This window comes from Melopsittacus undulatus, chromosome 8 (assembly GCF_012275295.1).
Source record: "Melopsittacus undulatus isolate bMelUnd1 chromosome 8, bMelUnd1.mat.Z, whole genome shotgun sequence".
Lineage (NCBI taxonomy): Eukaryota > Metazoa > Chordata > Aves > Psittaciformes > Psittaculidae > Melopsittacus > Melopsittacus undulatus.
The window spans coordinates 42,159,078-42,175,191 of record NC_047534.1 but is presented as its reverse complement, the minus strand read 5'-3'; the positions used below and the strand labels follow the sequence as shown (position 1 = coordinate 42,175,191).

General features: G+C 34.8%; 1 protein-coding gene across 1 annotated transcript in view; it reads right to left on the bottom strand.

Moving 5' to 3' along the window:
• SLC25A12 (solute carrier family 25 member 12) overlaps positions 1-16,114 on the bottom strand; it is a 51,656-nt gene that overhangs the window by 22,443 nt on the left and 13,099 nt on the right. The window contains exons 5-9 of the mRNA XM_005152606.4: positions 8,832-8,971; positions 6,055-6,201; positions 4,963-5,101; positions 3,522-3,615; positions 2,814-2,898 (exon numbers count right to left, since the gene is read on the bottom strand). Coding sequence (XP_005152663.1) covers positions 2,814-2,898; positions 3,522-3,615; positions 4,963-5,101; positions 6,055-6,201; positions 8,832-8,971 — 605 coding nt within the window. The remainder of the gene's footprint in view (positions 1-2,813; positions 2,899-3,521; positions 3,616-4,962; positions 5,102-6,054; positions 6,202-8,831; positions 8,972-16,114) is intronic.

The following is a 16,114-nucleotide window of genomic DNA, read 5'->3' as shown; positions in this document are numbered from 1 at the left end:
TCTAAAAACAAAATTTCACAATAAAATTAAGATAACCATACACACACACACAAAATCCTAAAATATAAAGATACTTCTTTTGATTGATGTAAATAAAAGACACACGCAATAATAATACTCCACAAAGGCTTAGAAGTGTTCTTCCTTACACAAAAATTTTCTTCTGCTATAGCACACCTGCTTCTTTTTAGATGTTTTAAGGTTATTCTTTTCCTAAGCTCCACACAGTTCTCATCAAAATTCAATCACAGAATCCTTATATTCAGACATTAGTCTTATTGAATATGTCATTGGACATTAAAAATCAAACACTCTCTGAAGGAAATGTCACTTTTATAGTATTAAATAAGTGTTCACAAAGTTTGCAGTTTACTTGTGTGTTCAGATGGATATGTAAATGAATGTAATTAATGCTATAGCTTTCAAATCATGAATATTTATAAACAGAAAATTACTGTAGCTGTCATCCCCATAGGATATTCAGCTGCTAGGCTTTAAGAAAATCTCACACAATGAAAAAATTGACAACAGAGTAAACATGGTTGAAAGCAGGCTAATTTCCATTTCCAGCAAACCTACATAGAATTATTTTATGTAAAAATGTAGATTTTCCTTTAAGAAGGAATTTTAAAATCATACACAAGTGATTACAGACTTGGTTTCATTTTTCAGGGACAGCTGGACCTCTCTGAGATGATATTCCCTCTTCCAGGAAGGGATATCTTTCATTTCATCAATAAAGCTAAATAAGGCAATATAAGGTTCACTTAGGAAAAGGTCTATTAAAAGACTGTTCCTAATAAATAAAAGAAAATTAAATTATTTTGCTTTTTGTTGTCCTCTCTTAACACAGAATGTAGACTAGGATGAAAATATAATGTCTTACTCTAGGAGTGTGAAAAGGGTACATTCTGTTCTATTGATGAGCAAAACTTGTATCAGTGAGCTCATTTTATAACAATGCCAAGTTACAAAGGTAATTCTGAAGTGTCAAAAAATTCAAGTCAGTACTTTGTCTATTCATAAAGGTGAACACAAAGACACTGATTAAAACCAAAGTTGGCAGTTAGGAATGTAATTACAAAACTTCATCAAAAGTATTCCTCATTAGTCTGGATAAATGTATACACATTTCTGCGTCAATCCGTTCTATCATTCTTGTCATCAGGAGTCCATAGGCAGACTGTTACCACTAAGTAGGTTTTGAACACTTATTTCATTGGCTTACATGCCTAATCACTTAAGGACAATAGAGCATAACATTAAGAACAGAACAGACACTGCGTTTCAGATCAATTTGTTTGAAAGAACTGAATGGCCAAATCCACCTGTAATAACAGTAACCAAAATACACTCAGTCCTATGTATGAAGACCTGCTATATTCCATATAGGACAATTTTTCAATCATAGCAGTTGAACTTTCAAGATTTTCCTGTCATTAATACATATCCTAGATTTTGTAGTGGGTATAAGTGCTTAAAAGAACCTCTGCAATATGTATAAGAATTGAGCTGAGAAATAAAAAGTTTTACAAACACAAGCTTTTGTTTTCAGATAGACTCTTGGAACTCCTCATCACTGGAAAATACAGGACATTCATGTGGCTAATAAGGCATGGGTGACTTTTGTCACTACATGGCTTCTTTCTTTCAGGCCACTCTGCAGCAGTACTATCTGTCGCTGGCATCACCAGCATAGTGAATCTGAACTTCACTTTATGGGAAACAGTGTAGCTTGGAATGGCTGACAAAGGTATTGCTGCCAGCTGCATGTCCTCCTGCCCCAACAGCCCAGATGGCTGAGCTACTTGCGAATCAGTTGCTGAATCACTGCAATTCGGGAGCAGCATTTTAACACAACTCATCACCAGTGTCAGATTGCCATAAATGCTGAGCTGCAAGATGTGGCTGTTCAGCAATTGATTCCTAAGAAGCCCAGCTGTCTGCGTACCAAGCAAGGTGTGGGCAGCTGGGAGCAGAAGCCAGCACAAACCAGAATAATGCCCACTTGGGAATCAGGGCCCTTGGATGTTTTGATAGGCACCCCATCAACTCTTAACACAGACTGAAAGAGAGAATTGAAGCAGTTCAGACATTGTAATAAAGTGAGAACCTTCAGGTGAAAAATTGTATTTATCTACTGAGTACACAAAGATGTATTTAATCAGAGCTATGGGATATGCTCATGCAAGATCTTAAGAATCTTCCCCTTGTATATTAGAGGGGGAAAAGGGATGTGAAGACATCCTTGGAGCAAAATGCAGTGGTTCAGACGAATATCATTGTATTTTCTTGTAAACCTTACTCCAGAATGTAGAGCTCTGTGGAATTAAAATTTCTCATTAAATTCTAACAGCAAAAATAAACAAAAATATTGCTCATCAGAAACTTTTAATATCAGATCCTATTTTTTTGTTTGTTTTGCATAATAAACACCTATGTGCAACTGGACTATGTACTTTTTGATTATGCAGCCATGTAATTCACCATGCAAATAATGCTTTCCTTTCTGAATCTGCTTGTAACTATTTCAAGGTCAACCGACTCCCCAGGACTTTATTCTCAGGGCTGCCCTCAGTCCATTCTCCACCCATCCTGTATTTGTGCTTTAGATTACCCTGACGCAGATCAGACCCATCTAATATGACATCTAATACCTTGTTTAGACGCATACTCAATAGCCTGCTCAATTTCTATCCTAACAGCAATACACACAGCATGTTTCAGAACCTATCAAAAGTGTATTATTTCTCATATGTAAGTATATGTAAACATTCACTTAACTTTAACAGTTTTATTATTTTTCTACCTACCTGCTTCTGGAGTTCTGCTAAGTTGTAAGGTAATGCACCTTCAGCCAGTGGTGCTATTCTCTCTATATCTGCCATAGTTAAGCGCCTTTACAAAGGACAGAGAAAAACAAATTACTGGTAGATAAAACACCAAACCCAGTAAATACTGTATTCCTGGCTGCATCCCCCAGAATACATCTTGAGTTTAAAAAAACCCACTTGTCACATTTGAAAGCACATCTAAGAAGTCTGCTATACTGCAGTAAAGAATGCTTGGAATTAGAAGGGCATTCTCATAGCTTGCAAGTGGAAATAAAGGGAGCCTGAATTATTCAGAAGCAACTTCTTGATAACTAGGAACAAGGGATATACTACACAAATTAACCTATTTCTATGTATTCGTACCTAAGATTTCACATGTGTTAAAGACCCATGCAAACCATCACCAATACTTAGACTTAATAATACCAGTGTACTGTAGTCTTTTTGGACTACTGTAATGTATTTTGCTATTTTAAATGTTTACCTATAATACGACAACTAATAATTGTGTATGATATACACAATTCACTTACAAAATCCATGGATACATCAAAGTGAGTGTACATTGAATAAATTACTGGTAATGAAATACAACAGAACACAAAACTTTTCAAAATTAAGGGGAAAATTAGTAGCTTTCACACAGAAAATAAAGTGATTGTAAAATGCTAATATTAATTATGTTACCCAGTAACACTGTATAAATCAGCAAGTTGGTAGAGAATATCTACTTCCAGTGGTGTAATTTGTGCAAAGTGGATTGCAGAGTGGGTGAATTCCTCTAGATTCAAAAGAGAAAGAGAAATAAATTAATTGCGTTATTTGTTGAATTTCCTCTTTAAATGCTCACAAATAACTTCAATACTATTAAAACAAAATCTATCACCAAGAAGCAAAATCCATTATGCAAAGGGAAAAAAATATCTTTAGGAGAACATCGATCTTGAAACAGGCCTTTGCAACACAGAGCAAGTCTGACTCCACAACTGCGATGTAAGGTAAGAATTCATCAACGTCAACAAAAAAATCCTCTTATTAGCAAGCTTAATAAAATCACACCCACAATTTGTGACTCTTGTTTCTGAAGTTCAGTGAAACAGAACAGAAAAATGGGCCATTATTCAATTTTAAGAGCAACTGACTCATCTATTGCCATCATGTCCAGCTTTCTCTCTCTGCTAGCTCTAAATGACCTCAAGCTTAGGTATTCATCTAGCCAAATTATATGACATATTCATGACATAATTGGCAAGTTGCAGTAAACAAGTCTGAGCAGTAAAAACACACTTCCTTTTTTTCCACAACGCGAATCCAAGCAAGATGTATTTATGCATCTGCACCAAAAAACATTGCGAGGCAATTTGTTAGCACGATTTGGAGGATGAGGACACACATTTTATGTTTTCCTTTAGGGACAAAGGTATGCAGAGCATATGAACATAACCCAAACAAAGAACTGGGGAAAAATGAAAAGAAACTTGACATGCTTTTTACCACATGCAGGCTTGGCTGGTCCCATCCACACAGATAATAAAATTGGTGATAAAATCTGTCATAAAATGATTATGAAAGCAATCCACTCATGCCTGCAGCATGGCAACTTTTCATATGCACACAAATTACCTATGTCCTAACAGACATATACTATATATAAAACCACTCAGGCAAGTAGGCACTAAGAATTCATAAATAATTACAATTTTTCTAAAAAAGATTCAATTATGGATAAAGTAACCAGAGCTAAAACAACATGGGGATTTCTGATAATGGATTTTCAAACTTAATCCATTCTATCACATTCCCTTTCTATTTCTAAGCAACCATGCATCCCTTTCCAGGAATTTTTCAATGAGTGATAAAATTCTCAACAACATACTGACTTCAAGTTAATCATTCAAACTAATAAGGCCAACAAGGCTTGTGCCAGAATCCCAATTCTTCTCCTCAATGATCTTGCTAAAAATTATTACTAACCTGTGAGGATGAAAATCACTCTTTAAACACTTTTCATAGTAGCCCTAACCTTGCATACTACTGCAGCTTCCAACTTGCCTCAACTCATGTGCCATATCAGATTACAAATTGGACAGAACTAAAATACTAATAAAATGTAGGAAACATACTTTACCTTTTGTGACTTCAATATCTTTTCTTGTACCTGCTATATTACTGTAGATTTTCCTAACAATATCCATGTTATTCAAAAGGGCATTAAATGCATTGAAATAGGAGAAGCTGACCTGATGAGAAACGGTTCCACCAGCTACCTTTAAAAATAAGGAAAGAATTAAAGATCTCTTTCCATTCCTGCAATTTTAAGATATTTTTGATAAAAACATTAGGGCAGAATTGTTAGACAGGATACTACTTTTTTGGTCAAAACTTTAGGAAACAATCAGGAAATAATCGCTTAAGTAGATAATTATTCAATGCATCTGATACACATACTAAATGTGCCACTACTTTTCTAATACTCTATTTCTAATAGACAAATGAATGTAAATGCTACTTCAGATAAAGGTACTAACTGACTTCTTGCATCACATACAGCAGTGACTATTTCAAAGTCCAAAGTTAGTAGATACTACAAATTTTACACAAGATGGTATGCTTTATTAGTTAGACAACAAAAGATTTATAGGTAAAATAGTAAGATAAAAAGATATTCCTTTGTATTTTTATAACTTTCATTCTTACATACTTTTAATACTATATACTGTTAGTTTATAACTTTTACATCATTACTTTACCTACAGATCTTGCCAAACTATCACAGCTGTAACCATTCTACCTCTAGAATCTACACACTGATTTTATGAATTCTGATCTGGAAAAGAATATAAGAATACATAAAAAGACAATATCGAAATTAATCTCCACCTTTTGAGATGTCATATATTCAAATATAAAAATTAGATGGTTTTGTTCTAAATGCATGTTCTTTTTGTGCCAAGTACAGTTTGCCCTGCTTTAGTAAAAAGTCTAATAGACTAATTCAAACTGTCTCCAACATGTAAACCAGACTGCCAAACTTTTCTATTACTGCAGCCAAGGAATGCTGTCATGTTTCACCCTGTCCACTCTGTTATGATGGTGATAATGTTTAGCACCAAGGCAGTGATAAACAGGTAGGAAAAGACAAAGTAGGATAGAAACAGTAACATCTTAAAACATCACAGTCATTAAATGCTGAATTCAAGGCACTTTTATTCACACTTACTGAAACTAAATTTTCTTCCACAAATGGAGTAAGCATATGTGAGCGAAGGGTAACCATGATGTCATTGAAGTCCAACCCAGTTATCATACCACTCTTATTTTTGTCCTTCAATACAAAGGCTTGTCTTGCATGTTCTAACTGCAGCTCCTAGAATGAACAATCAGAAACAGCAGATTAGAATCAAGTTTTATAACTTAGCTGTTGACAAAAATCTCACTTATTTCAGATTCTTACAGCATGCCTCAGTATGTCCATGCATGTAGACCACAGCACAACTGCAGTTTAAAGTTAAATGCCAGCTCAAGTAAAATGAGAAGTCTGCATACTGAGTTTAACCACAGATTCATTCCTCTGTCAAGGAAAAGCCCCAACTCAACTGTAAGGAAATATACAATTTCTCTAAGTGATTTGAGAAATAAGCTTCATATATCCATGTCCTGTCTGCTATTCCTTTATTAAATATTTAACTGCTAGAGAAACATCTGATACTAATCTTAAAAGACCTGAAGTGAACTGATCTCCTACACATCCAAGATGAAATATGACTGGACTATTATAAACTCATTGAAAAGTACTTGAAAATAAACAGGAGGACAGTGAAAATTATATAATACAGATTTAGAGTGCCCCCAACAGCTACTTCCCATAATGTCAGAAATGGTCACTCATTTCAGGCAATTTAAAACTCCTATGCAATCTATAAAAACCTTCATATAAAGCACACTGCAGTAACCTAACCTTACGATAATAATGATGGTTGTAAATTCTATGTCCAGAAAAAGTTGTTTCCTTCTATTCAAGCCAACATAAAGCACATTCAGCTGCCATTCAGACTTCCATAAGCAGCAAAAATAATAACCATGTACTGACAGACAATAAGAAGAGGGCAAACTATCCAGCTTATATCACCTTCACAGTAATTTCTCAACTGCTATAACCTCAAGATCAAGGTTTTCTAGATCAGGGTGCAACAAGCCTTCTATGATCCAAGTCCAAACCCCACAAGATAAATAAGAAACAAGAAACACAACCTAATCTAAAATGAGGGACAACAATATCCAGCTCATGTACATACTGATATTACTACAGCTCATACTACCTTTTCCTACTAAGGGTTTTTAATATATGAAGACAGTAAAAGATTACTGTATCCTACATAAGAGTATGTTGGAACAATAAACATAAAATAAAAACAGATATCTATCACTTTGTTCTGGGTTAGGTTCTACTCAAAAAAGCAGTCCAGCTTTTTCTGCCCAGTATTACAAATCTGTGCCTGGGATCACTTAAAATACATAGTACCAAAGGCAGAACACAGTTTATTCCTTGAAAGTAACACTGAGTTATACTGCAGCCTTGAAAGTCTGTGCCAAACTCCAGTATCTCGATTTACAATACAGACTTCAGATCCTATTTAGTTAAGACATGTTTTTCTAGAATCTGCTCTAGATCCAGATAGAGGTCAGTACAGGACCTTCTGGAGTGAGTCCAGAGGAGGGCCACAAAAGTTATCAAAGGGTTGGAGCACCTCTCCTATGGAAACAGGCTGAGAGAGCTGGGCTCATTCAGCCTGGAGAAGAGAAGGCTCTGGGAGTATGTTATTGAGACCTTTCAGTTCTGAAAGAGCACTTACAGGAAAGATAGAAACAGACTTCTTAGTAAGACAAGAGGTAATGGTTTTAAACTAAAAGAGGACAGATTTACAGTGAGGGTGGCAAAATACTGGAAAAGGTTGCCCAGAGAGGTTAAGATGCTTCATCCCTGGAAACATTTAAAGTCAGGTTGGACAGGGCTCTGAGCAACCTGATCTTGTTGAAGATGTCCCTTCTCATTGCAAGAGGGTTGAACTAGATGACCTTTAAAGGTCTCTTACAACCCAAACTATCCTATGATTCTATGATCTATTTTTACCTTGGACAACAATGACAGATAATATTAAAGCACATCTATCACTCACTACTTTTAAGACATTATGTACAAAACTATTTTGTACCAAAGGCTAGCTCTGGAAGTGCATAATCTATTTTTCTTCAGGTCCACTAGACATAAAACTGTAAGTTATATATAACTGTATGTTAATTTATGGAATTCAGTGCAACTACCAACAATTCTGCAAACTCCTTTCTTATGAATTATAATATACATTTCTCCTATTCTCCTTTCTTCCTTTATAACTGATGGCTTCCTTTAATTCCTTCTAGTATAATGTTCATTTTATATTTTTACTGTAACTTTTTGACTTAGCACAAAGTCCAGTTCTAAGTGAAATCCATTAAAGCTTGGTCCTTAGAGGGTGTTTCAGCAACATCTTGGTCAAGAGATGCACTTCCTACAAAGTTGGCTGCATCATGGATAAAATTCACAATCATGTCAGTGAGAGAAAAAAGGAGGGTAAGTATTAGGATAAATACACTAAAAGAAATGTTAAAGAAGCAAAAACATTTATATGGGAGGTTATATGGTTAATAACTGGCTATATGTAGAATGCTATCTTTCTCTGGCAGAGGTTAGTTTTGCTATTAAATTCCCATGACAGAAAAAGCAGACCCTCAATCCAGTTAAACAACAATCAGTAAAATTGTTAGTTTAATAAACAGTGTATTTAGTTCCATTCTTTTATAGGATGGTATTTGAGTTAAGGCACAATAAGTACACACTGCTTACAGAACTGGTATGGAGAAATACCAGAATAAGCTCCAAATTCATAATGAAATTAGTGTATTATTAGAAATAAAAATTAATTTCAATTCTACTTTGGAAGAAGGTTAATAACTAACCTGAAGAAACTGACTGAATTCTGCATAGTTAAGATGCTTCTTCCTGTTATGTCCAAAATGCAGTCGAACGAACTCACAGTCCCAGTTGAAGGGGATTTGAAGATGAATAATAGTTTGTTCAAATATTTCTTTGACATTTGCTTTGGGGGAGGGAAAAACAAGAAGTGAGCTTTGGGGTACAGCAAATCTACAAACGTTCCAGGAAGGATACAAATGATGTTTTAAGCAGCTGTTTAGGAAGTGTTTTAGTTTGTTAAGAATAATTGCTAACTGAACCTTTACAGACCTATGTAAGAACACATTTTCAACACAACGTGATACTTGTTGTATTACTGCATAAAACCTTGGAGTGAGTATTTTATTTAGTTTTAATTAAGAAGCAATTTCCCTCATACATGACAAATAAGAACTATTTTGCATTCTGATACAAAAATCAATAGTGGCTCTCTACTAGGAGTCAAATTAAGCCCTTTATCAAGAGCAGGAATACCTGCATTACAATCTCATGAAATATTTGTCATACTAAGTATGGTTTGATTGAACCTTGATTATTACAATCACACTGTCTGAATATGTCTATTGAAGATAGGTATAAGAAATGACATCTAAAACATATCATTAACTCAGCAGAAAGCACCTTATTAGAAGCTTTTGATAAGGTCTTAGCACAAAAATCAAATCCTATAAAACATAATTGGTAGTCTCAGTTATTAAAATGTTTTAAGATAAGTGAAGATAGAGATGTCCTCCTTTTAATGAAGTAAAGAAAAAACCTGTCATTTCAGAATATGAAATTCTTCATATGTATACTGTACAACTGAAATCTCAATGCCAAATGTATTATCTGAATTCTGTCAAAAACCTCATCTGAAAAAAAAGCATGCATTATTCATACACAGCATTGCCATGCTGCAAAACAAGCCTGCTTTTTGTGCAGACTATCCAACCACATAAATAGTATAACTGGGTATCTACCCATACCATGTGAACACTTTTCAAAATCTACCTCAAAGTACCTGAATTGATTTGGTTTTACCAACCAACCTTGAACCTGCTAATAACCAAATTAAACATTGCATTTGATAACTCCATCAAGAGCTATTTACTTGGAGTAAATGTGTTGCTTTCTCTATGCTAAAGGACTATTTGATTCATTCATTCTTTCAATTCTATAGCCATTCTAATAGTTCTAGATCAATCCCTGTCAAATCATACATGGTTTTACCTATTCAGTGAGGAAAGAAAATGTTCAGAATAAATCTATCTCAGAAACAAGGACATTCTGAGTAGGATTCCTTGGCTAGATCAACTGCTGCATGGTTAGTTTGAGATTACATATTCGAAGGGCAGATTATAGTAGTGATTTAACTGTAATTTAACCCTTACTTAAAGGTCAAACATAGACTATAGTAAAAAACCTGCAATTTATAGTTTCCACTGCAAGGTATGCTAAATAAGTTGTTTGGCCAAACAAGAAACTTAAAAAACTACCCTGCTACTTGTTATCTGTCTGGTTATATCTATTCACCACTATTAATATGCAAGGTAAGGGTTAAGAAAGTGGGAGATAAAGCATCCAATACATAGTACTAAAATATTTTATTTTGCCATACTTCCTTTGAAAGTTTTGCCTATAGATTTATTCATCACTGCTAGAGATCAAGGAACCAGGAGATGTAAATTTAAACTCCCCATCTACCACTGACTCACTGCAGCTTCTGACCAAGCTACCTAGAGCCTTCATGTACTACAAACACAAACACAGTGCAGCTCACTACTGAGCTAGCAAAACAGTACTAAATTGTGAAGGCAAAAGAAGATAGGCCTGCTTAATTGTACCTATTGGCTTGGCTAACAGTGCCAACTAGTGACTACTTACACATCTGTAAAACTGACTAATAAACACAGAGTTCTCCTTATGACAACTTAGTAAAGAACATGCTGAAGCAGCCAGAAAATTTAAATTGTACTTCTCAATTGTTTCCAATAATTGCTTCTTTAAACCTTAAAGAAAGGCTGACTTTTTTCTCATATGAAAATATTCATACATGCTCATATAGACAGATATTTTAATGACTTTTAATGAGACTTAAGCCCTCATCTTTTCATAATTCTCATTCAAGCATTTAAGCATATACTAAACAACCAAGAACTGGTTTGTTACGCTGTTGATCTTTTTCTTCCTAAAAACTATTACAATTAGTCATGAACACATCATACATCAAGATTCTTCAGCACATAATAACAACACTGGAGAAATGAATTCATGAATTTATATTTAATAGTTGAGTGTATTGAAACTTGAAAAATTCTAGTAGTGACTTATCACCTTTAATAAACAGTATCCAGATTAGCCTGTTGCTTCTCTAAAATTGAGGTGCCTTATCCCTTTTTCTTCCAAGGGCAACTACAATCAATAACGTATACTGCATATTTTAGACTACTCTGATTTTAAGGATATACTGTTGTATCTGATGCTTAACTAATTCTACGTTGGCTTTGTTTATGAAGCATTTGGGGTACAGGAGCAAAAGCATGCACCTGTTGTGAATAACTGACACAATTAAAACCATTGAAACTCTAAATACAGTTTTCCAAAGCCATCCAGGATTCTAAAACATAGATAAACCCTAAAACTTACTACTTCTACCCAAGAGCAGCAATGCTTTCTTCACAATATATCAAGAATACCTTTTTAATCCAATTTTGTTGGCTATTCTCTTATAGTAAAGGAAATAGCCATCTCCACAACAGCTCATGTGATGAGAAGCAGCAAACTGACAGTCACATTTCAGAAATTGTACATAATGTCATTATCACCTGCACTTCCACCATTCAGAATTATGATCAAATATCTTATTTTTAATTTCTTTTTCTCACAGCAGAAGCAAAGCACTGACAACAAAGAAAACAGGTAACATTCAGGTACAGATACTGGGGATTTTTTGCCTTTTTTTATCTCCCTCACTCAAAACTCAGTAATGCTTCCAAATTAAGATAAACTACAAAGTACTTCAAATTTCCAACAGAGCTATTCTGCAGGAGGCAAACAGCAAATTATTTTTAAAGCCTTTCATTTTAGTCTGACATTCTACAGAATGCATTTATTGTCCCTGTCAATACATGTTGCTCATTTACTAATGTCTTTTCCTACTCTTTGCTCACCTTTCTGCAGTGGAATTCTATCCTACTGAGCTGATAACTTTCTTTCCAGGCTTATAGCAATGCATTTTCTTCTCAGATAGGCATAAAAGTCAGTAGCCTGATGATATACTCAGCTTACTATCAGCCCCAGGAACAATAAACCTACTACTCTAGTGCACTAGAACATTACCTCTAAGGCGGCACACATTCCCTCAAGATTACTTCAGAATTTCCCCACCCAATCATTTTAAACAAATTATAGACGCCTAGAGCAGCTATCTGCAGGCAGCATACCCATCACTGGCTCAACTTCCAAACACTGTTACCTATCAGGCTCAGAAAAACGATACAAGAACAAATTTTTTAGGAAATAATTTCAAAGAAGGCAGAAGAATACATTATAAACAGTATAATGTCTTGCTGATGGACCATGGTGGGGATGAGCTTGGTAGCCCAAGTGAGCCTTGAGATGGCTGTTACCCGTTTTGACTAATTGGCTCCCCAAGCAGCAGAGTGAAAACCTCAAGCAATTCAGTGTCACCAATCTGTTAACAGAGCTTATCAATCCATCTCACCAATGATGGAACATCAGGCATGCTTCTTAGAGACACAGAAATATAAATGTGATAGTTTCAAGTAGTAGCGTAAGTATGCTAACGGTTTGTTGTTTAATAATTTGTGGGGTTTTTTTAAATCTGTCTACTCAGTCATTTACAGTCCCACTTGTACATATTTCAGTCTTAAAGTACATAATGCATTTTAATATATCCTATATTGCTACTTTTTCTTATTTCTGCTAACAGCAAATTTTACATATTTTCCCTTTCAAGCATAAAATTAAAAATTGCCATTAAAAGCAAAGATTTTTCTTGTAGCACCTGCTGCAGAAGTATATGAAGAATGATCCGATTACTTTGACAAAGAGCAAAATGAAGTATAGCAGGGAAAAGTGAGAAAGCTGAACTAGAAATAGTTACATTGTATTCCTACCCTTATTTTAAAAAGATCAGTGATTCTGTTTAAGGTTAATATTAGTGACAGCCACAACAGATTGTCACTATATATAATTTTAATGTGGAGTTACCCTTTTCTGTTGCCTCATGCTGAAGTACAGTTTTGAACTTCATTACAAAAAAAATAAGGGGCTCCCATACTGCACTGCTCACAAGTGTTTAAAACGCTGCTTTAAAGCTGAAAGCATCATACAACAGGAAAGAAACAAACAGAAACAAACAAACAAACCCAATAAAAACATGAGGATAAAAGAAAGTCATAACATGCAGTGATGTTTCCTACATTATCTGCCTGTGTGAAGCAAAAGACATTTTGAAAACGGGAAACTAACATATGGCTACCAGGAAGCCAAGAAAAGTAGCAGTCTCTTTTACTGCACACTTGATCAAAACATGGCATTTTTCTTATATCCTTAGGTCTATAGCCATAGAGGGGGTTTCTGCTTACATGTTGAAAGGTTTCCAGCATTTACAGTTGCAAATAATATTTTATAAATCAGACCTCTTAAGGTTAAATAAAAATCCTAGCATTTTCAACCCAATTGCTCTTTCAGAAATGGTGGAAGTGAGTACTAGGAATGATCTGTGTTTCCTGAAAAATAATACTCAACAGCAAAGAACTGTAACAACATATGTTCAACTCCTTTCTCTTGTTTTCATTCACCTTCTTCCAGTGTTCTCAAACCCTATGTCCTGATTAAGGGAAATCTGAACTTTTTCTCTTAGATTAAAATTTGTTGAAGAAAATAGATGGACAAGATTTCAGTATTGCTGTATTCTCAGTTTCTGAAATTATTACACTGATTTTTTTATTATTTCAATTCACCAATATCATAGTAATTTTCACATTAGTTACATTATCAGGCATTCAATCCCTTACTCACCCCAGCACTTTTAAAGAAGAGGCCATTATACTCTGCAAAATATTGTTGAGATTTTGAGCTGCAGGATGTTTTTAAAAACCTTGTGTTCAGTTCCATAAATATTTTCCCATTATGTCCAAAATTATATAAAAAACCAGAATACAGAAGAATCCTGAACATGAAGGCAATAAAATTGGTTTCTAAGTCTCATTATTTTACCTTTATCTTTCTAACCATACGAGCATGGGTATTTAACTAAAAAAGTGTCCCTTAAATTCCCCAGCTTATCAGAGAATGGCTTTCTTTCTGGTGACTCTACAAAGAAGAACAGCTGGAAAAAGCCTTGAAATTGTACATTCCAATTAAAAGTGATACAGTCCAGATCACTGCATGGCTTGCTAAAGGGATAAATTACAAAGAATCCTTTTACTTCCACATAGACACCCTATTTTTGAGAGATGTTTCAGTGATAGTCACACACAGTTCACTTTTAGCCACAATAAGGACTATCTGCTTCCACACTGAAGCACACAAAATAACTTGAGCACATTTAATATTCACGTTTGCTTTAACCTGACTTCAAGTCAAAAGATGTGCAAGAATAGCAGTAAAAAGAAGTCTTCTTAGTATCATAGCACTAATTTTATGGACGGTTTTTAAGTATCTCATTCCAGCTAGGTAATTTAATCAGTTACATCCAATGATCAAAAAAGCAAACCGGTGGTCAGTCTTCTCTGGCTACAGATAGCAACCCGTAACAAGAAAGACAATTCATGAAAAATGAAACAAACACAAAAAAAAAAAAATCAAACAAACAACCAACAACTCTCCTCCCCACTTTTCTCTATCAGCTTTAGTGTCTAAATATTTTATGGTTAAAGAGTATTGTAAGGGCTCACCAGCAACATATTTCCCATAAAATATTCACCTAGGAATAATTTATGAAGTAGTACAAGCATTTGATCAGGGAAACAAATACTTTTTTTCCTATTTCTCCATGACTTAACAGTCATTTAAACTACACTATCACTTTAATCAGTGGGTTATTAAAATAGTCATTTTATTACTTTTTATTCATCAAGCTGATATAAGTCTAGTGCAGCTGAAACATGTAAAGAGTGCTGAGCATGCTGTACAGTTTACTCATACAAAGTAGTTCCAATTTCATGTTTTTGCAATGGACCTGCTGCATGAATATCACAGCATACTATCTGCACATTTATGGCAGTCATTCATACAGGATTTCTGGATGTCCAAAACTCCCAGAAAAATGCCCCAAAGCAGTGAGAAAGTAGGTGACATTAAAGTGACAGAAGGCTTCCTGTTTCAACAATTCCAATTAACATGTGATATGGCACAGACACTGATTAGCATAGCTGACAAGTATATCTACTAAATATTTTCTAAAGAATCATAAACTTTTTGTCTTCTTCCATTTTACAACTCAGAAGTTCTTTATAATACAATGTAGTACTCATTGGAAAGTTAGAAGCTAAACTTTTGAAGAGACAAGTGGCAGTCTGAGGTTCAAGAGGACTGCAAGAAGATAAACTGCTCAACTATGGTCTGAGTCCATGTCAGTAAATAAATCCTAAAAAAGAGATTTGAATCCAACTGAGCATCTTGCTTTCAAATACAGAGACAGTTCTAAAAATCAACAAATATATTTAACTTTAAATGGATAACTGAAAATCTTAGTAGATCAGGATAACTTTTGAAAATGCCACACAGTCATATCCAAATGATTTTGAGACATTATCTCACACCCAGCAAGGCCAGTGTTGGGTTCAAGTTACTGGTCTAACAGACCCAAGTTGATTCTGTGTTGCACTCTCCAGCACTTCCATCTCCTGCTCCAGATGCACAATGCAGAAAAACCTCAGTAAAACCACGTCACTTCTGCCAAGACTTACTGGCTTGAGTTAGCTTTGGAACCAATGCAATCACATCCACATAGCATTGTATCTGAGCTAGAACATCTTGACTCATGTTTGCCCTCATAACCAACATGGTTTATCTGCAGACTGAATACATTGCACATTCATAAAAGAGAGATGACTTGTCTGACAGCAATTCTTATACCAATTGGCTAAACTTACTTCAGTGCATTTCTAATCATTTATTAAAATTTCAAGACCTAGTTTTATATATTCTCATTTTTACTTTAAACTAAACTCTGTGCTTTTCTGTTGATGTGGTATGAAAATGAAAGAGTGCGGGACTCACAAAACAGCCTTTGTAGGCAACAGGAGTGACTTAGGAA